The 22,433-nt window shown below is 43.0% G+C and overlaps 2 protein-coding genes across 2 annotated transcripts; one reads left to right on the top strand and one right to left on the bottom strand.

Moving 5' to 3' along the window:
• Positions 1 to 2,419: 2,419 nt before the first annotated feature.
• Positions 2,420 to 5,865, top strand: pou1f1 (POU class 1 homeobox 1). The gene is made up of 7 exons (XM_023981588.2): positions 2,420 to 2,803; positions 3,922 to 4,083; positions 4,182 to 4,280; positions 4,367 to 4,609; positions 4,714 to 4,878; positions 4,980 to 5,040; positions 5,197 to 5,865. The coding sequence occupies exons 1-7, from the start codon at positions 2,671 to 2,673 to the stop codon at positions 5,402 to 5,404; spliced, it is 1,071 nt and encodes a 356-aa protein (XP_023837356.1). The 5' UTR covers positions 2,420 to 2,670; the 3' UTR covers positions 5,405 to 5,865.
• Positions 5,866 to 7,798: 1,933 nt separating this feature from the next.
• Positions 7,799 to 22,045, bottom strand: LOC111959900 (charged multivesicular body protein 2b). Its single transcript, XM_023981744.2, has 6 exons — positions 21,897 to 22,045; positions 18,565 to 18,656; positions 11,989 to 12,183; positions 10,761 to 10,863; positions 10,409 to 10,515; positions 7,799 to 8,308 (listed from the first exon to the last, which is right to left on the bottom strand). The coding sequence occupies exons 1-6, from the start codon at positions 21,928 to 21,930 to the stop codon at positions 8,195 to 8,197; spliced, it is 645 nt and encodes a 214-aa protein (XP_023837512.1). The 5' UTR covers positions 21,931 to 22,045; the 3' UTR covers positions 7,799 to 8,194.
• Positions 22,046 to 22,433: the final 388 nt, after the last annotated feature.

Below are 22,433 nucleotides of genomic sequence, written 5' to 3'. Positions count from 1 at the left end.
CCCTCTCTCTACCATCCCTAACACCTCTCTTTCACCTCCCTTACCCCTCTCTCTACCCACCCGAACCCCACTCTCTACCACACCGGACTCCACCCACATTATCTAATCCCTCTTCCTACCCTCCCTAACCCCTCCGCTCTTCTACCCTCCTCCGACCCCACGCTACCCTGCTAACACCTCGTCTTTACCCTGCCTAACACCTCTCTCCTACACCTCCCTAACCCCTCCTCAACCACTCTCTTCTCCTTTCTACGCCCATCTCCTTACATCCTAACCCCTCTCTTTACCTCCTACACACCTTCTCTTTACCCCTGCCTAAAAACCTTCCTCTCTTTACCCTCCCTAACACCTCTCTTTACCCCTGCCTAACCCCGCTCTTTACCCTCCCTAAACCCTCTCACTCCACCCTCCCTACCCCTCTCTTCCACCCTCCCTACACCCCTCTTTACCCTTTCTAGCCCGCTATCCTTACATTCCCTAACCCCTCTCTTTACCCTCCCCTAACCCCTCTCTCTCACCACTCCCTAACCCTCCTCTCTACACCTCCCTAAACCCCTCTTACCCTTTCTAGCCCCATGATCTCTACATTCCTAACCCTCTCTTTACCCTCCCAACCCACTTTTTGTTACCTTCCTAACCCCTCTCTCTAATCTTCTCCCTAACCCCACTCGTTAACCCCCTCCCTAACCCCTCTGCTTTAACCCTCACCAACCCTCTCTTTACCCTCCCTAACCCTCTCTCTACCCTCCCTAACCCTCTCTCTACCCTCCCTAACCCTCTCTCTACCCTCCCTAACCCATATCCTTACATTCCCTAACCCCTCTCTTTACCCCCCTAACCCCACTTTTTACCCTTCCTAACCCCTCCTCTACTCTCCCTAACCCCTCTCTTTACCCTCACTAACCTCTCCCTAACCCCTCTCTTTACGTTCCCTAACCCTTTTCTTACCCTCCCTAACCCTACTCTTTACCCTCCCTAACCCCTCTCTCTACCCTCCCTAACCCTCTCTCTACCCTCACTAACCCCTCTCTTTACCCTCACTAACCCCTCTCTTTACCCTCACTAACCTCTCCCTAACCCCTCTCTTTACGTTCCTAACCCTTCTCTCTACCCTCCCTAACCCTACTCTTTACCCTCCCTAACCCCTCTCTCTACCCTCCCTAACCCCTCCTCTCTACCCTCCCTAACCCCTCTCTCTACCCTCCCTAACCCCTCTCTCTACCCTCCCCTAACCCCTCTCTCTACCCTCCCTAACCCCTCTCTCTATCCTCCCTAACCCCTCTCTCTACCCTCTCCTAACCCCACTTTTACCCTCCCTAACCCCTTCTCTCACCCTCCCTAACCCACTTTTTACCCACCCTAACCACTTCTTTACCCCCCCTAACCCCTCTCTCTACCCTCCCTAACCCCTCTCTCTACCCTGCTTCTCCTCTCTCCTGTGTACCAGTATTCTCTCTCTCTGCTCCAAGAAAATCCAGCTCGTTCCGTCCAGACATGAATCTTTACAGTAGGGGATATTACAAGGACGACTATCTATTTGATACAATACTAACACAATACACACCCAATACCAACCTATTTGATACAATACTAACACAATACACACTCAATACCAACACAATACACACTCAATACCAACCAATTTGTTCAATATTTACACAATACCAACCTAATTGATACAATACTAACACAATATAGACACAATGCCAAAACAATGCCAGGCACATCCTCTCCAATTCCCCTCCTAATCCTGCCAGACAGATGGTTAGAGTACAAACACACACACAAACACTTACAAACACACACTCTGCTTCTTTCACTACAAACCAGGTCAATCACATAAAAAAAGCTTAAATTAATTAAAATGTATTGCTAGAAGTTTTCTTGGTCTATTATTCAGTTCTGCAGGGAGGGACATTGCTAGAAAGCTCATAAAGAAAGTATAAATGAAGTTTAAACCTATAGATGTGAATGTTCGATACTATTGATGTATGTAGTGTGCCTTCTTTTTCCAGCAGCACTCATGACTATTCTGTCTTTACACATGTTACCCTAGCACAGTTTCTTCTCATAAACATAGAGTTTGAAATTGAAAAATGGGAATATCTGTTCCCTATAGTCTGGTGCTCAGAATATCCATCCATATCATAAAAATAGCATGGAAATAGAGACAGACACCCAGAGAGAGAGAAATAAATGGATTGAGAGAGGGGGGGGACCCAAAGAGACCCACCTAGAGAGAAGATTAAGTTACCCAATTCTCTCTGCTACTAATCCAGGCTTTTCCCGGCACTGGCTAGAGGGCTGGAGGCAGAGGGTCAGATACAACCACAGCTATGGGGGGTTGGGTGGGGGTATTAACATGGATGAGGTGGCGGTGGTGGGGGGGCAGAGAAGGGTGGGGTATAAATACCTGCAGTAGACAGGCGGGCGTCACTCAGGTGGGCTCACAGGGAGGCCAGGGAGGAACACAGAGTAGATACTGGCCAGGTGACAGACACATGGGAAGCAGAAGGAGAGGAGACCAGCCAAGCACAGCAGCTTTTACCTGTCCAGGGAAGAAACGACAAGAAGTCAGCACCTGTGTGTCTACCTGAGAACAGCTAAGTGCAGAGAAGGTCAATCTTCCTGATCCTGTCCAGGTGAGAAGGAGGTCGTGAGATCATTGTGATGTCGTGCCAGGCGTTCAGCGCGGACTCCTTCACCACCCTAGCAGGAGACTCCCTGCCCCTCCTCATGCACCACGCCTCCGCTGCCGACTGCCTGCCCTCCTCCACACACACACACAACATGGTGTCTGCAGGTAACGTCTCACCCCGACCCCTAACCTCTGATGCCTGACCTCTGATAACACATTCTTTCTATCCCTCTGAACCATTTCCAGTCTTCTAACAGTTGTGCTGGGCCCTGCTCTCTGTGGTGTAACTGCGTTGAAGGCTGTCTTTTTGCTGTGTGTGTGTGGGTGGATATTAGCAGAGCTGTTATAGCTGAACCCTGAACATCTCTCTTAGATGTTTGTAGATAGAACATCTTCAGCTCTTGGCCTTGGAGAGATTCCACAGAGGTGGATAGAGTTTTGTGTGTGTGTGTGTGTGTGTGTAGAGCGTAGGTGGGGTGTTTGTGTGACCCCCACTGCTATCCAGGCTGCAGACTGGATGTATTAACTAACACCCCCACACTGGCACGCGATTGCACACACACACGCACAGGTAGCAGGTAGCCTAGCGTTTAGAGCGTTGGGCCAGTAACCGACAGGTTTCTAGTTTGAATCCCTGAGCCGACAAGGTGAAAAATTGGTCGATGTGCCCTTGAGCAAGGCACTTAACCCGAACTGCTCCAGGATCGCGTTGGCAGACACTGGCCGTGACTTGACTCTCCGAAGGGGGTCTCAGGGAGAGTTGGGAAATGGAAAAAACACATGAAATAGCACCCACCAAATTATTATTACACACACACAAACACACATCTTACTTTACAGCTGAAGATGAAGATTTTGGACTGCATCTGAACATTGTCTGCACAGTTTCTTATAAGATTCACAGTTTCTCCCTGCTGTGTCTGTCTGTAGAGAATTATTACTGTAGTATGGAGGACAGTAGGAGTGTTATTAGCCTGTCCAGTTTGAGAGCTAAATTAACAGTCCACATTCACCATGAGAAATGACTTCACCAGAAGAACACACCTGCTAACTGAGATCCAATGTTCTGTCCATTGTCATTGGAAAGGAACCCACACTATTGCTAATTCAACACTACAGCTTCTACAACAAAGAATGTAAATCAACCACCATTCTATTGCTATCACTCAATACAGTTTCTTCCACAAGCAGGTGCACCCATTGACAATTACACAAGTACAGCAAAAAGCCATGTCTAAACTGATCTAAGGTCTCTCTCCCTCGTTCCCTCACCCTCTCTCCAGTCCCGTCAGGTCTGTCTCTCCTCCAGTCCTCCAAGCGTTCCCACATGCACCTCTCCACCTCCACCCTTGGCAACGCTCTCAGCAACGGTCCCCCCGGCCTGCACTACCCCGTCACACCCTGTCACTATAGCAACCAACAGACCACTTACGGCATGATGGCAGGTCAGTGATGATGGTGGTGGTGGTGGTGATGATGATGATGGTGGTGGTGAGGATGATGATGATGGGGATGCTGCTGATGATAAAGGTTTCCTCCCTAGCTCAGGAGATGCTGTCTGCCAGTATATCTCAGACCAGAATCCTCCAGACCTGCAGCGTCCCGCACCCCAACATGGTCAACGGAGCAAACACACTGCAAGGTACACACACAACACCCTTTACACAGCTACACTCCCCTCTAGTGGCTGTAGCTGGTATCACAGTTGATGTTTCTCCATCTATTTAGGTTCATTGGCCCCTTGTCTGTATAAGTTTCCAGAGCATGGTCTGGGTGGGGGGTCGTGCTCTCTGAGCCACAGTTTCCCCCCACTGCCCCCTGCCGTGCTGTCTGAGGAGCCGCCCCTGGGGGGCACTAAGGACCTCCGCCTTAGGAGCCGGCCACCAGATGACCCCCCCGACATGGACTCACCTCAGATACGAGAGCTGGAGAAGTTTGCCAACGACTTCAAACTCCGCAGGATCAAACTGGGTGAGTTAGATAGCTACTGTCTTTCTGTCCTGAACTGTTTAAAACAGTTACACACGCACACCCACAATGTAATGGCTGACTGTGTGTGTGTGTCTGTTTCAAAGGGTACACCCAAACTAACGTTGGAGAGGCTCTGGCTGCGGTGCATGGCTCAGAGTTCAGCCAGACAACCATCTGTCGCTTTGAGAACCTGCAGCTGAGCTTCAAGAACGCCTGCACGCTAAAGGCCATCCTGGCCAAGTGGCTGGACGAAGCAGAGCAGGCCGGGGGTGAGTGGAAAACCATGATCTTACCCTGGGAGAGAGGGACAGCCATGACCTTAAAGTAATGAATGACTAAGGATGTGACCTTAATGTTGTTCTTTCCACAGCTCTGTTTAATGAGAAAATGGGCATGAATGAGCGTAAGAGGAAACGAAGAACCACTATCAGGTAACTACCCTCGCAATTTTCTCTTCTGCATCAGATACCTACAACATATTTTTCCATCAGGTAACTAACTACACATTACAATTACAGAGATGCTTGAAAGCTGTTTGATCAAACACCACCTCCCTCTTTAAACACTGCATCCCTCTCCTCCTGTAGTCTGGGGGCTAAGGAGGCATTGGAGCGTAGTTTCGGGGAGAAGATCAAGCCCTCATCTCAGGAGATCGTCCGTATGGCCGAGGGGCTACACCTGGAGAAGGAGGTGGTCCGGGTCTGGTTCTGTAACCGTCGGCAACGAGAGAAACGGGTCAAGACCAGCCTTCACCACAGCTCCTACCTGACCAAGGACAGTCCTACCTATAGATAACCCTAACCCCTATCTGTCCCCCAATGCCAAAAAACCTTGAGTTCGGGTGTGACCTCATTCTTTATTGGACCAAAAGCATATTGTTCTTCAAGTGCCTGCAGCCTACTACTATTTCTCCCAGAAGTGCCTAAACCAACGTATAACAATTTATGATTCCATGTCTGGTCGTTGTAAAAACAAATGATACTAATACATTCCCATGTGTCTTTATTATGATTTATTTATCTGAAATGTAATATATAAAACTGAATCATTATGAATGTGAACATCTAATTTATTGACAGATTTGTGTTTTCAAGTCAGAGACATCTTCAACCCAGAGAGAGAGAACGATATAGAGACATTCTCAGACATTTTGATATGTAAGAAATCAAAACGCAATGTCCCAGTTACACATGTCATTTTTCATACTTACTGATTTCTTGATGCATTTCCCATGAATAAATACATACAAACCAACAGTGTGGTGAGGACAGGAGATGATTTAAGTGATGAATATACAAGCACCTGTGTCCCTGTAGCATACTGGAGACATTATACTGCATCAGTGTAGAGCTGGGCTCAAAAGCAGGCCAGAAGTGCCAGTCATTGTCTTACAATCAATCATTCAGTACATGGTAGATGTATACAGATGAAAAAGAGGAAAAAATATGATTTAATTAAACATTTATCAGAGATGCAATTAATTAATTCATGGATTGTGCACTGACATGCATTTAATGTAATGATTTGTTGATTAATTTATTAAGCAGTTGGTATTTCCGAGCCCAATAAAAGGGAGCTGAGCACCCTGCACTGTATGACAGTGACATATTCCCTGATTTATTGACGTGTTTCTGTGAATACAAACATCCAGCCCACTAGTCAACATGTGCATACTGTGCTAAACTCACCCGGTCATTATAACTGTAGAGTTGCTCCTGTCTTACAGCTGTCTGGTGGAGGAACCTCTGAATTCATCTCCATAGCCCCTTCCCCCAGGATCCATTCACTCTCCCATGTCTTCATTGGGATGTACTGGGAGAGCAGAACTGTAGGAATCTAGACAGAGTCATCTCAATAGGACAGGCATGAAACAAGGATAAAATTAGAAGGGAGCATGCTCTGTGGCCTGAGAAAAGGGCCCTACATAATGAGCTCTATGCGCTAATTCACAGCCTGTGGTATATGGCTGCGCTCTCCAGCGGGACAAAGCGCTGCGTGAGTGTGTCAGGGCTGGGGTCAATTCAAATTGAAGGCAGTCAATTCAGGAAGTTAACTTAAGTAACCATTCCAAATTTGAAAAAACTGCATCTATTTTCAATGACTTCTCAATAAACTGAGGAGTAGAAGCTTTTATTTCAAAAAAATTTCCTTTTTGAATTTCAATTAAAATCACTTCCTGAATTGACTCCCTTCAATTCAAATTGTGTCATTACAGCTCTGGGCCTCCATGCTTCTAATGTGGACTATCCTCTTCAATGACTGAATAAAAACACCATTGATGTGAAGGAGGTGTGGTTGGCATAGGTCATTGTTTGAGCAGCAGCTAGTAAAACAACACATTTCACTGCACCTATTCAGTGTGACAATAAAACCATTTTTTTGTACGATGCTATTTTATTCATTATAAAAGTCATCACGTCTAAACAGTACAACTGTACAGATACAGAGGATACATACAGTAGTTTACATACATGGTGGATAAAAAGTGTGACAACAACCTTCATTTATTCACCTTTCCTCACTGGAGAATTGCACCACAAAATGAAGTTGAAAAGAAACTGATGTAACGATAGTAAGCCAGTCAATGTTTTCCAGTAACAATCATTAAGACAATTATTTTAGTATACAGTGATATACTAGTCGACATTAGAAAACCAGAAGAGAACCATGAGAGGGAACATTCTAGAATGCATGAAATGTTTTTTAGTTGATAATGCACAATATGTCATTGTCTCCTAACCTGCTCTTACAGCCTGGTCGAGTGAAACAGAGCACGCGTCAGGAAGACAATGATCAGTGTCTTCTTCATAAACCCATTGTACACTCTAGAATGTGTGTGTGTGTGGTGTTAAAAAAACAGCTCTAACAACAGATACGATAACTGCACAGCAGCCGAGATAAAACCCTAGGACAGACAGACTGCTGGTTCAATCCCACATCAGAAAGACAGGACACACAGAGATCAACTAAGACAATATCTTCAAATTAGAGTACAACTCAATAGTACAAAACAAGCAATTCAAAATTAACCATTCTTTGATATATCAAGTTAATGATTATTAGTTTGAATTAGCATTAATTATTCTTTCACACATTGTTTTAAACTGAATCTATTTACGTATCTGACATCCAGTTTGATCCTGCTAATTCCATAGATTCTCATGCAAAATGTTTATTAGTGAAAAAGTCAAGCCCTTACCCTACTCGTAGGGGTTAATGTCAGTAGTTCCTAGAGTTAATGTCAGTGGAACTAGACAGACACATTGTCAGTAGTTTGACACCAGCAGCGTCTATAGTACTGTACCTAAAGATGTGAGAGCACAGAGAACAGTCATTTCCTCACTCTGACTTCATCATCCTCCCACAGGATTTGTACTCCCAGGACTAATGGAGAAGCCATGCACAAAATATAATGTGAACATAGAGGTCACTTGTCCAGAGTCAACACTCTGTATGTACATAAAGAATATTCTATTATTCCTTCATTTAGTCATTAAATATTCATAACCACCCACAATCTCCCAGTGTCAGACACATGGACCACCAGCCTGCTAGTACACAGGCCTAGACCATGGTGTGTGTGTGTTAGTCCACTCCCAGGGCTCGAAGTTGTCGCTCTATCTCGTCGTCAGAGATCTGCGTTTTCCGTTTAGGAGAAGCAGTAGGGAGACTCTTCCCTGCTGCTGGGGCTCTCACCATCTGAAACACACACACATTACAACTAGTTAACACTGGCACTGGGTTTACAACACACATCCCAACAGGTTAACACTGGCCTTACAACACACAGTAGCCCTTCTGTATAGAAAGTGGTGGTGTAGTAACACATGCTGTCCCCCAGGGGGAGTTGGTTCCCTGCCAGATGGACAGTTACTATAACTGCCTCTCATTTATCACCACACACAGGACACCTACAGGCACAGTCTACAGCACGTGTCAAACTCATTCCACGGGGGGCCGAGTGTGTGCAGGTTTACGCTCCACCCTTGTACTGATGGATGAATTAAGGTAACTAATTAGTAAGGAACTCCCCTCACCTGTTTGTCTAGTTCTTAATTGAATGGAAAAAAACAAACAAAAACAGACACTCAGCCCTCAGTGGAATGAGTCCTGGTCTACAGGCTGTCATCTCATAAAGACAGGCAAACTACAGACAGACTACAGGCTGTCATCTCATAGACAGGCAAACTACAGGAAGATTACAGGCTGTCATCTCATAAAGACAGACAGGCTACAGGCACAGACTACAGGCTGTCATCTCATAAAGACAAGCAGGCTACAGGCAGACTACAGCAGTGGCATTGAAACTTTTTCAGCAGGGACCCTATTTTTTTTCCACCAGAATTTCCATTCACCTCCCCAAGAATTTCTCACTAGCAGTCCAAATCTAATGACAACCTTAATCTACAAATTTAGATTTTTATATCAACAAATTACCTTTAATTCATTGCATTCATCTATTATCAAAATTAATAGAAACCAATAAATACATTTACTCAATAAAATTGTTTTTCAAATCTTTCTCAAAACCGTTTGTATATTGTCCCACCCAGTTATCTGTACACGCAACCCCACTGCAGTACCCCCACCTACAAGTAATCTTCCATAAAGACAGGCAGGCTACAGGCACAGTCTACAGCAGTTTCCCAACTCCAGTATCCCCAACTGTACACAATGTTGTTGTAGCTCCGGACAAACACCTGATTCAACTTGTCAACTAATCATCAAGTCCTCAATGAGTTGAATCAGGTGACTGTTTCCGGGACTACAACAGAAATGTTGGGTAGGGCTATGACCATACCAGTATCGCCAAAACCTCATTTGGACGCCTTTCCTTCCAGTTCTCTGCTGCCTGCGACTGGAACGAATTGCAAAAATCTCTGAAGTTGGAGACTTTTATCTCCCTCAACAACTTTAAAAATCTGCTATCCGAGCAGCTAACCGATCGCTGCAGCTGTACATAGTCCATCTGTAAACTACCCACCCAATTTACCTACCTCACCCCCCATACTGCTTTTATTTATTTACTTTTCTGCTCTTTTGCACACCAGTATCTCTTCTTGCACATGATCATCTGATGATTTATCACTCCAATGTTAATCTGCTAAATTGTAATTATTCGATTTATTGCCTACCTCATGCCTTTTGCACACATTGTATATAGATTCTCTTTTTTTTCTCTACCATGTTATTGACTTGTTTATTGTTTACTCCATGTGTAACTCTGTGTTGTCTGTTCACACTGCTATGCTTTATCTTGGCCAGGTCGCAGTTGCAAATGAGAACTTGTTCTCAACTAGCCTACCTGGTTAAATAAAGGTGAAATAAATCAAATAAAAAAATCGCAATATTTGTTCCACGACAAAAATGAAAACACAAAGCAGTAAGAACGCGTTGGTCCTTTAAAAACCTGCTGTATGTAAAATATTGTGTTCTATATCTTGGAATATAAATAAATGTGACTCTGGATGTTAACATGATGTTTCCAACATTAGGGCTGTTTTCTTAAAGAAGTTAAATCCACTTTGTGTTTTGTTTCCTTACCACGATACTAACGAGTATTGCAATACTGGCATCGTCCCAGCCCTACTGTTGGGTACTCGAGGACTGGAGTTGGTCTTCCTCCCATTAAGACAGGCAGGCTACGGGCTATCATGCTCTCCTGCTACTGTCTTTGTCTGCTACACCTCAAAGCATCCAGACGGGAGAGGGCTTTGAGATGATACAAGACTCTCTCTTACCTTTCCACTACTTGTGGGGAGAAGTGACTGGGGAACGGCATTGGGCAGTATGTCTTACCTTTCCAGAGATCTCGATGCCGATCTCATCCAGAACCTGGTTCACAATGTCCTGAGATTCTTCCTCGTCTCCTGATTCCACAAATATCTCATCTAACGTATCGTTGACTGGAGGGAGCAAGAGAGAAGGGTAGAGGGGGAAAGGGGGCAGACAGAGAGTGAGAGGCAGCGAGACAGAGGTCCTAGTCAGTTTACCGTTAAAAGTTGCGAGTTAACAGGTCATTGAACCACTAGGCAAACACACTGATCTGCATGATGTTTTTGGTTCGGACAGTTTTTTTTGTCCGTTACTAATGTGCATTTTTTTAAATGTTTAAATCCTAGGCAAGGGAGCCAATGACAGCAGATCTTACTCATGTCCTCGGTCATGCCCATCTTCATGTTCTCCTTCTGGAAGTCCTGCATGGTCTGGAGGGTCTTCTGAGGATCCATCTTCTTGTTCACCACCTGCATCGTCTGGACAAACACAGAGACAGACAAGACTTACAGCACCAAAACAGTTATATTACACAGACACAATACACAACTCCCAGAGCATGTACACGCATCATAAATACGCAGAGGGATTCTGCCTCTTCTTCCTGTGTGTTATCAGGCATGGCCTAGTTTCACGACGGAGCCTCAAACTGCCAAATGAGCTGCACACGCCACATGTAATTAGATGACGTTTTTAGAGCGTGTCCCTGTTGTTAGTGGGTCTCTCTGCAGCCCCATAGTCTAGATGAAGCTAGAAGTGGGCTGTTTGGTGAAACTTTACTGTTTTCCCTCCACACTGAAGCCTTGGTAACACAAGCATGGTAACACAAGCATGGTAACACAAGCATGGTAACACACGCATGGTAACACACGCATGGTAACACACGCATGGTAACACACGCATGGTAACACAAGCATGGTAACACACAAATGAGCAGCGCTCCCTAAACACATTCCTTTTTCTGTTACAGATAGGTCTAATTCTGTGAGACCAGCCAATCAGACATCCTGGTCATGACTAATTAACTACCACACAGAGAAAACACTCCGATCAGAAACAATGCACTGATTAGAAACAGATTAATACATGAATAACTACATTAATAAATACTTTCCGACAGTAACTAGTTCACATTCTTAGCTCTAAACATTATGGGCTTATAGTCCTATAACCGGGCTAATTAGATATGCTACTTTATACATTACCAGAAGACTAAATGATAATAAACTAAGATGTGTAAGGATGTCATCTGATCTGTGTCTCTGAGCTGTGAAAAGGTATAGGATGGACGAGAGTGAAATGAGAATCTCTACCCAATCAGACAAACATTACCATCCTGAGGGGATGACAGGATATATAGACAGACTAATTATCACACACTCAGAGATGAAGAGAGGAATCCTTTGAACTGTTTTAGAGAAGCTGTTTTAATGTTAACTGGGTTAGTCGGTCTGCTTTTGGGCCTCATTTACACAGACGTATGTGTGTGGAGCAACAATACAATAAAACAGATGACTTTTAGAGGCCCAACATCCAGAATGTGATGGTCTGCGTGCCTGTCAGAATGTGTGTGTGAATGCATGCATGTGTGTGGTGCTCTTTACCTTAGCCGTAGTGGACATGGCTCCAGCCATCTTCATCTGAGAATTCATGACCTTGGTCTGTGTGGACATGGAGGTGACCTTTGAACTGACGGCGTAGGTCCTGTTCTTCTGCTTCCTCAGCTGGACCAGCTGCTTGGCCAAGATCTTACACGCCTCGCGGTTCCCAGACTTAGCCATCTTCTTTATCTCCATCTCCTACAGGGGGAGGGAAGGAACAGGAGGAGGATCAGCAAGGGGGAGCTTCTGACTGGCTTTGCATCCGGCTGTAAACGGGCAACTTCACTACACTCACACGTTACAAAAATATATAAAACACATACAGTACCTGTCAATTTTGGACACACCTACTCATTCCTGGGTTTTTGTTTATTTGGACTATTTTCTACATTGTATAATAATAGTGAAGACATCAAAACTATGAAATAACATAAGGAATCATGTAGTAACCAAAAAAAGTGTTAAACAAATAAAAATATATTTTAGATTCTTCAAAGTAGCCACCCTTTGCCTTGACAGATTTGCACACTCTTGCATTCTCTCAACCAGCTTCATGAGGTAGTCACCTGGAATGCATTTCAATAAACAGGTGTGCCTTGTTAAAAGTCCAGGCTATGTAAGGGCTATTTGACCTAGGAGAGTGATGGAGTGCTGCATCAGTTGACCTGGCTACCACAATCACTCGACCTCAACCCAATTGAGATGGTTTGGGATGAGTTGGACCGCAGAGTGAAGGAAAAGCAGCCAAGTGCTCAGCATATGTGGGAACACCTTCAAGACTGTTGGAAAAGCATTCGATGTGAACCTGGTTGAGAGACTGCCAATAGCGTGCAAAGCTGTCATCAAGGCAAAGGATGGCTACTTTGAAGAGTTTAAAATATATTTGGATTTGTTTAAACACTTTTTTGGTTACTACATGCGATCCTGAGTGGCCCAGCGGTCTAAGGCACTGCAGCTCAGTTCTAGACGAGTCACTCCAGAACCTGGTTCGATCCAAGGCTGTATCAAGAATCGGCCGTAAATCGGGAGTCCCATAGAGCAGTGCACAAAAGGCCCAGCAGCGTCCGGGTTAGGGGAGGGTTTGGCCGGAGTAGGCCATCATTTTAAATAAGAATGTGTTATTAACTGACTTACATAGTTATATTTAAAAAATGATTCCATGTGTTATTTCATAGCTTTGATGTCTTCACTATTATTCTACAATGTAGAAAATAGTCAAAATAAACAAAAACCCAGGAATGAGTAGGTGTGTCCTAACTGTTGGTACTGTACAGTCGTGGCCAAAAGTTTTGAGAATGACACAAATATTAATTTCCACAAAGTTTGCTGCTTCAGTGTCTTTAGATATTTTTGTCAGATGTTACTATGGAACACTGAAGTATAGTTACAAGCATTTCATAAGTGTCAAAGGTTTTTATTGACAATACCATGAAGTTTACGCAAAGAGTCAATATTTGCAGTGTTGACCCTTCTTTTTCAAGACCTCTGCAATCCACCCTGGCATGCTGTCAATTAACTTCTGGGCCACATCCTGACTGATGGCAGCCCATTCTTGCATAATCAATGCTAGGAGTTTGTCAGAATTTATGGGTTTTTGTTTGTCAACCCGCCTCTTGAGGATTGACCACAAGTTCTCAATGGGATTAAGGTCTGGGGAGTTTCCTGGCCATGGACCCAAAAAATGTATGTTTTGTTCCCCGAGCCACTTAGTTATCACTTTTGGCAAGTTGCTCCATCATGCTGGAAAAGGCATTGTTCGTCACCAAACTGTTCCTGGGTAGTTGGGAGAAGTTGCTCTCGGAGGATGTGATGGTACCATTCTTTATTCATGGCTGTGTTCTTAGGCAAAATTGTGAGTGAGCCCACTCCCTTGGCTGAGAAGCAACCCCACAAATGAATGGTCTCAGGATGCTTTACTGTTGGCATGACACAGGACTGATGGTAGCGCTCACCTTGTCTTCTCCAGACAAGCTTTTTTCTGGATGCCCCAAACAATCCTCAGCAGTCCAATCCCTGTACCTTTTGCAGAATATCAGTCTGTTCCTGATGTTTTTCCTGGAGAGAAGTGGCTTCTTTGCTGCCATTCTTGACACCAGGCCATCCTCCAAACGTCTTCACCTCACTGTGCGTGCAAATGCACTCACACCTGCCTGCTGCCATTCCTGAGCAAGCTCTGTACTGGTGGTGCCCTGATCCCGCAGCTGAATCAACTTTAGGAGACGGTCCTGGCGCTTGCTGGATTTTCTTGGGCGCCCTGAAGCCTTCTTCACAACAATTGAACCGCTCTCCTTGAAGTTCTTGATGATCTGATAAATGGTTGATTTAGGTGCAATCTTACTGGCAGCAATATCCATGCCTGTGAAGCCCTTTTTGTGCAAAGCAATGATGACGGCACGTGTTTCCTTGCAAGTAACCATGGATGGAAGAGGAAGAACAATGATTCCAAGCACCACCCTCCTTCTGAAGCTTCCAGTCTGTTATTCGAACTCAATCAGCATGACAGAGTGATCTCCAGCCTTGTCCTCGTCAACACTCACACCTGTGGTAACGAGAGAATCACTGACATGATGTCAGCTGGTCCTTTTGTGGGAGGGCTGAAATGCAGTGAAAATGTTTTTTGGGGGATTCAGTTCATTTGAATGGCAAAGAGGGACTTTGCAATTAATTGCAATTCATCTGATCACTCTTCATAACATTCTGGAGTATATGCAAATTGCCATCATACAAACTGAGGCAGCAGACTTTGTGAAAATTAATATTTGTGTCATTGGCAACTTTTGGCCACGACTGTATCAAATCAAACACCTGAGAGCTAGCAGCCCCTCTTAGCGTTGGTAAAACAGCCTATTGCCCTGAGGGAACACACACTGCAAGGCTGTAAAGCCATGGCCCCTGGGAAACAATACAGCTGCAGCCCTGTGTGTCTCTGTTTATTCTGAAGAGCCAGTCCTCAAAAAAAGTATTTATTAATTATGATTATTGCTGTTTTTTTACAGGAATAATAGTCCCATCCCTCTGTCAGAGTGTAGTGCGGGTTAAACTATCATTAGACCGATCAGTGCTATGTAGATTGGAGAAGAGCTGAGTGAAGGAGATGATTATTCAGCAGACCCAGTCTCCTCCTCAGGTAGCGCACTCTGCTGAACAGCTGAGTAGGCATATTTCCATTACAGGACCATTACATTACCCCTCAGACACACAAACAGGTGCAGTCTCTGCCTGCAAAACATATTAATGATCAGAATAGACAGAACATCTTAATAATGAGGCTGCTATCTGCCATAAAGCAAAATGACATTTAAATATGTAACAGTGATCTAGGATGGGATGACGAGTGGTGCTGATGTGAGCTTATTACTGATATTATATTAGGAAATACCATGGTTGAACATGACCAATGGTACAACTACCTGGAACAAAAAACAAACAAAAAAAATCAGCGCCTCTGGTGGATTTGGTCTCGGAGTGAATGCACGAAAGAAAAAGCCTGCAAAGCATTTTACCCCCCCCCAAAACAAATCTAAAAATAAAAAAATATTCCTATTCAAATCAGGTACAAAATATTCAATAGTGTAATTTTACCAATTGCACTATATGGAAGCAAGGTTTGGTGTCCAATCTGTAATTACGATTATAAGCATTGTGCAAAAAAACTCACATACAGAATTCTGATTGCCAAAGCCTGAGGGACATCCCATGACCATTAATTCCTTGAAGTATTTACATTGTATATAACTTACAAGTAATAGTGTAAACATCATCCATGTATATTTTGTTGTTTATTTAATAGCCATTCTTTTTTAATAATATTATTTTTATTTAATTAAATGTATCAACCAAAGATTACACTATACAACTGCAGTAGTGTTGTACCTGTAGACATGATCATATGTGACCCGTTTCAAGAAACTAGGCATATGTCACACGTCACGACTTCATAGGAGTGTCATTTGAACGGGTTTAAAAAAAAAATCAAAATGCGTTTTTTGGCAGAAATGACTTCTGGATCATGTGAACGTTCATGTACCTTAATAAAAAAACTTGTATGCCATCTGTAAACACATAAATATGTTAAATTACAAGCCTAGTTGGTTTAGCCATGGAAAAAAATACAGGAAACTTCCCGCTAGCGATGATTGGCTGAGATAATGGGTGGGCTGGACATGCCGGGAGATGAGTTCGGATTGGTCTGCCATGTAAAATGCTTGTGTCTATAACATGAGCTGCTCAGTATGTGTAGATAATCCTTTCTACTGTGGCGTATTTTGACAAAGTGTTGCATTGCTGCCCTGAGGTTAATAGCGCTATCGACAAAAATCAGTGGGAAAAAGTAGTGATGGAGTACTTTCTGGAGGACGATCGTGCGAAGCTGACTCTCTCAGACTCTGAAAATGAATCAGACGATGAGGAAATCCCTGATTTAGGTAAAAACATTTTATTTGAACCAGACATTGTAGTCTTCCCCCATCACTGTCATCAGAAGAAACGGCGCTCAACAGTATCGTCTCGAAAGAAGTTGAGCGAGTTTTGAAATCAGTGGAATGCCCGGTGGAAGCAGAGATATGATTACCAAATGCAGAGTCCAGAGAGTCCAAAAGAACACAGGAGGATGTTGTATAAAACACCTGTGTCCAGATTACATTTTCAAACTAAGGGCAACCATGGCATCTGTGACAGAGGGAGAAGTGTTCATCCATGTATACGGGTAAGAGACTAGCTACATGTTCAGATATTATACATTTCTAATTTTGTCAGAAAGCTGTTTTCATTGCAAGTTAAAGCGTACTGTTAGCTAGCTAACGTTAGCTGGCTGGCTCGCTCGCTAACATTACGTGTATCATCTGTGTTTCTAAACACAAGCCTACATTATCCAAGTAACCATTTCACTGTACCGTTTACACCTTATGTATCTTGTGCATGTGATAAATAAAGCTTACATTTAATTTGATATAGTATGACAGACACGGTAATGTGAAGAACAACATGACCTGCACCAAAATCAGATTAGGATACAACCCAAGGACTAGATAAAGTGTATTTCGACTAATACTTTCTGCTACTACTTTCACCACTTTTAATCTTGAAATCTTTGTTTACTACACTACTATCGTATTCACTCTGTTCAGCACATGGCCTCACATGTGAATCCTTAAAGAGATGGGTGGGGCTAAGGCTTAAGAGGGTGTGAACGATGCTGAATAGTGTAGACAAAGAAGGGCTCTCAAGTTGGTGTACAAACATTTTTATGGGACATTTTCTCAAAAGTGAGGTTAGAGGATTGTCAACATTCAAAGCAGAATTACTTTCCCATTGTTCCTCAACTGCAGGTTATGATATTCCATTTTCTAGCTCCGAGTCTCTACTTTTATCCAATGTAAAAAACACAATTTCTGCTACATTGGACAGAATCCAGGTGGTGGGTCACATACTGTATGTACTTTTATTAATACTGAAATGAACTGTGTTTCATTATCCTCATTGCACTATATTTACTGAAATGCTGTACCACTACAATGCTTTGGCAATATGTACAAATTGTATTTCATGCCAATAAAGCAAACTGAATTTCAGAGAGGGGAGAGAGGGGAGAGAGAGAGGGGAGAGAGAGAGAGAGGATTCAGTAAAACTGATAGATGAATGATGCTATCACATAACAATGTACATAGAGACAGACTGATCTAATGTTCACTGGACCAGGGCAATAATTCAGCTAGACAGAGGAGACAAAACATGCTCTTTTTCATCTGAATAATGAACCAAGTTGTTCTATGGAATAAAGTGGCTATAAATTCAAATCATGGGCTATCCCTGGATCCATGCCAGTACACACACTTTGCTGAATAATATAGATATCTTGAAGAAAAACAAATGTTCTTCTCCAAAAGGGTGTTGTGTTTTTGGGACACATGCTGAAAGCCCAAGTAGCCTCTGTGTCAAGAGTCTAATACTAATGAGTCTCCCAGCATAGCAATTACAGCAGCCCTAGCAGAGGAAGTGCAAACAGACACTGGGACGGCTGTGTGTCACAAATACATTTATGCTAAATTGTAATATAGGACACTTCCTCTTCCTAGAGAATAGCTTTTTTTCAGACCAACAAAGATAAAAAACTAGATTAATTAGGAGAAATATTAATGAGTAATAAAAAGCTTGTCCCTGGGAAGGTAATTATGGCCTGTGTGATGTTTACTTAAAACAGAGAGACCACTCTTCCATACATCCTTATGGTATAGTGGGAAAAGGAGGGGAAACGTTATATTCTTTTGTTCACACAGCCCTATGGTGACTCATTGTGTGTGTACACACACACACGTGTTCTATCTCCTCTTTCCCCTGAAGCTATTCTACCTGTCCAAACCTGTCTATTCAATCCCACTGGTTAGCTAAGCAGCTTGTAGGCCTAACAGACAGATCAGGAAAGGGATTGAGTGAAGGTAGGGGGTAGTAGGATGGAGCAGGATTCGCCTTGAGTCATTTACACACATTTGATGCAATCAGCCGCAATCAGCAGAAAAGGTACTGAGAAACTAAAACCTGCTGCCGTCCTACAGCACTTCACAGGGGGAGAGGGGGTCTCACCATTTGTTTCTCTTGTTTCTCCAGAGCAGCTCTGTCTCTAGTGATCTGTCTCTGAGTACCACGAAGCTCCTTAGTCTGTTCTTTTATAATGTCTGAGAGAGAGAGAGAGAGCAATTAGGAAAACATTTACCCTACGAACATACACAGTTATTGAATCAAACAGTTTTTTTGTTTTGCTTTATGACATAGATACAGCTCATTCATACAGTTATACTGGACATTGGGCTTTCTGTAAAGCTATAGAAGCAGAGTACCATTCTGTTCACACGGGTAGATAGACAGGGACAAAGCTCTGGACATTCCTCCTTCACAGGGCTGAGCCTGGACTCGAAACCATTCCTGCCTCACACACTACCCATTACCCTGACACGACGCGTGTAACACAGTCCGACACACGCAATGCTCCAAATACCAGACTCAACTGTACACAAGAAAACTGGGTTCTTTATCAAATGTATAGGGGGACCAACACTAAAGAGAGCTCAGGATTGAACTCTTATTGAGATAATTCATACTTCAGATCGACCAGACTAAAATAATTCCTTAATACCATATTACTTAGACTTTCAGAAATATTGGCAGGGTAAACTATGTGATGAGTCTTGTTTCAAGGTTTTCCAATAAAAATAAACCAGGCTCCTGACTTTATATGTACAACAGCAATAATGTAGCAAAAATAATAATCATTTGAATCAATGTTTTAAGGCAGGATAAAACCCTTGAAGTGTAGCATCAATGGGAACAATATAGGCACAAGCGTGAGGTGAACTGAATAAGTGAAGGCATTCACGGAGAGATGGTCACACAGCAGCAGTTCCTAATATAAGGTTGTGGAGTATGAGTTTGGAGAGCAGTCCCAGAGAGAGACCAGGCATGTCTGTAGGCAAGGGTACACTGTTCCAGCCATTTCCTCCAAACCGCCTCACACATTCTCTCTCTTACACACACCCTGCTGTGAATGTGTCCCGGCCGTCCCAGCTCCCGTATTTGGGTAGAGGACACAATCCCCTACACTGCTATTAGCTCTAAGGTTACCGCAGACACATATAGTGAGCCAGGGCACTCCACCAGCTGATGCACTAAACCATTGCACTGGACTCCATCACTAGAGCGAGAGGATTCSCAGAGATTCTCTCTACAGTGGAATAGGTACCAGAAGCGCTACCAACAACCTCTAAATTGAGCCTGTTTCAATGCTGGATCAAAACGCTAAATATTCAACAGAAAACTCTTTCTTTCGTCAAAATAAGGTTTTTCCACAAAACTATAAAAAGGTATAAAACAATTAAAAACAATAACAGGAAATTATTTGTTTAATGTTCAGGTAATTCCTGCAGTGGAAGTCCAAAACTGAAGCATACAGCAGTGAAAGTTGTGTTGTTGTAAAGCTTTTAGAAGAAAAAGCATGAGGAAAGTGAAGAAAAAAAAAATATATATATATTTCTCCCCCCAAAACTTTACTGCAGTATTTTTTTCACAGATAAATGTTGCAGAATAACAGGCTCTCAAACTCTTTAAAAATGACCATAATGTAAAAATATAAATTTTTCAAAATGAACTGAAATAGTGACAATCCTTGCTATAGGTACCTATGGTGCCCTTATCACCCCAACAACTCCAGAGAAAGAGAGAGCTGGACCACTTGCGAGAGTGAAGCGTAGTATCTACGTGCAGGGTGACGTATCGACAACGTCTACAAGAGGGTGGGGTATTGTCTACAAAACTCCACCAGCTATTCTCTGCCCGCCATCGCACCCACACGCCCTACCATGGGATACCACCGCGTCTCGACACCGGGCAACCTTGGCACCCCACACCCAGAGAGAGAAAGAATGAGAGAAGGGGCAGAGACGCTGAGATATCCTATCAACTATCTGGCCTTGAGTAAACGTACAGTACAATCACAGTAAGTGACTATTGATTCTCCATCAATGAGACCATGGTCATGAAATAACTTGTTAATATTGAATTAGGTAGAAACTTGAAATTGATTATATAAAAACGTACAATATGTTTTTGTTTAATAAAGTTATTAGTGATTCAGATGTAATGTATTGATTATGTATTCTGAATAGTCTGAATTTTTCTGTTGCTTTCTGACCCTGTAAGACCAAGACATTTTGACTGATGAGGCCCAACATTTCAATGGCTCAAGGAAATACACAATAAGATGGAGACATTTCTTTCTCTTCTTAACTTTTCTTTATCGAGGTTAGGCACATTGAGATAAAGTTTATTTTCAAGAGACACCTGAAAATCAATCTTTGAGGTTCTTCTTTTAACATATTGCTACATTTTCAAAGTATCAGCAGCAGCAAAAAGCTGCATGGCACGTACTGTGTTATCGTTACAGGCAGTTTGAACTCTCTCTCTCACACACACTTCACTGTTGACTTTTTGTTTCCCCTTGCGTCATGTTTGACTACTATGAGACAGGAAAACTGAGAAGTGTTTCACAGTCAAACATAGCCTAATGGAAATCTTGACATGATCATTACTAGGGTTGGGAATTGCCAGGGACCGCACCATATGATATTATCACGATACTTTGGTGCCTAAATTATTAAGATTGAGAACAATTGGAGTGTTTGTGCAGGTACAGCCAACTACCGCAAAATAATATTGCGATATTGTCAAAACGATACATCAAAAATAATTTCCCGATGTGTAACTGTATTGATTTTTAGAGAGTAGCGGGAATGGATCGCGCAGACAGTGTGATAAACCTTACTTATATCCATCTGTCTTTAACTGAACAGAGTGAAGTAACACAGTCATTCTACACAGGGTCTCTCTGGATCACATGATTCTCTCACATGTTTCTCTCGTGTGAACAAAGCTTTCTTACAGGTTAGAGGCTGTTAATCATGGAATTAATCTGTTGCAGCCAGCAGGTAAATTACAAAGTAACTATTAAACATACTAGGCAGCATCATCAAATCAATGTAACAATGTACTAATTTCGCCTAATACAACTACACTGTTCAAACGATGGTCAAATTGTGATGGTCATTTTTGTTGTTGTTGCGTTTAGCAATTTAACAAGGAACTTTCACTGATAACGTTACACATTCAAGTGGAATAGTAACGTTATATTGTCTAGTTTCAGACTGTGACACAATCTAACTTGAGGGGATTCCACGTTGACCAATGTCATTTTTGATTTTGTAACAAACATGCATCTTCACTTGTTAAACTGGTGTCAGGTGAACTTGTAAAACAGTTCAACTGGCTCGTTCAGTAGGCAAGTCTATGTTCGTTAGTGGCGGACTGGCTCTCACCAATTCAAACAACTTTGTTACAAGCCTACTAGCAGTGGAAAACAAACTTACCGTCGACTGTCTTCTTCTTGAATAGAGAAGCCATGGCGCACAAATTAAAACTAAAACCAAATACTAGGCCTAATTACAATGTATGTGCTTCCAGGCCGTGGGCAGCTAAACTGTAGTTCTATCAACAAGCTGAGATTTCCTGGTCGAACTGTTCCAGCCTTTCACATGACATTCCAGACTCACCGCCGACTCTCTGACGTCACCACGGGACTCTCCCAGTTCCTCTTGTCTCCCCTAGAGTGCGGTACTGTTCCGACGCAAACTGAGCTCTTTTACGGTTCGTATCAACCCGCACAGTGAACTGGGGTAGATTTTTATTTTTTTAATTATCAGTGATTATTTTATCAACTCTGCTCAGAAATTACAGAGTGAGTAGAAAACGAGGACGGTAACTTTGGGAAAAACGCCCTCTACGGAAAAGTTTGGTAAGATTTAGATATGTGCATACTGGCTATCCTTAGACAAACACACTTTGAAGGGAAATAATATTTATTTTGTTCTTTAATAAAAATAGAAACCCAAACATACTCACTTTAA

Source organism: Salvelinus sp. IW2-2015, linkage group LG36, assembly GCF_002910315.2.
Source record: "Salvelinus sp. IW2-2015 linkage group LG36, ASM291031v2, whole genome shotgun sequence".
In the NCBI taxonomy this organism is placed as follows: domain Eukaryota; kingdom Metazoa; phylum Chordata; class Actinopteri; order Salmoniformes; family Salmonidae; genus Salvelinus; species Salvelinus sp. IW2-2015.
The sequence above is the reverse complement of the archived record's forward strand: the minus strand, read 5'-3'. Positions and strand labels throughout refer to the sequence as shown.

Excerpts from the sequence above, each read along its gene's own strand:
- pou1f1 (XM_023981588.2), top strand. The coding sequence starts at position 2,671 with ATGTCGTGCCAGGCGTTCAGCGCGGACTCCTTCACCACCCTAGCAGGA. Across the intron at positions 4,084-4,181 it reads CACTTACGGCATGATGGCAG|CTCAGGAGATGCTGTCTGCC; the intron begins GTCAGTGATGAT and ends TTTCCTCCCTAG. Across the intron at positions 4,610-4,713 it reads ACTCCGCAGGATCAAACTGG|GGTACACCCAAACTAACGTT; the intron begins GTGAGTTAGATA and ends TCTGTTTCAAAG.
- LOC111959900 (XM_023981744.2), bottom strand. The coding sequence starts at position 21,930 with ATGGCTTCTCTATTCAAGAAGAAGACAGTCGACG. Across the intron at positions 12,184-18,564 it reads AGAAACAAGAGAAACAAATG|GAGATGGAGATAAAGAAGAT; the intron begins GTGAGACCCCCT and ends CTCCCCCTGTAG. Across the intron at positions 10,516-10,760 it reads GGGCATGACCGAGGACATGA|TCAACGATACGTTAGATGAG; the intron begins GTAAGATCTGCT and ends TGCTCCCTCCAG.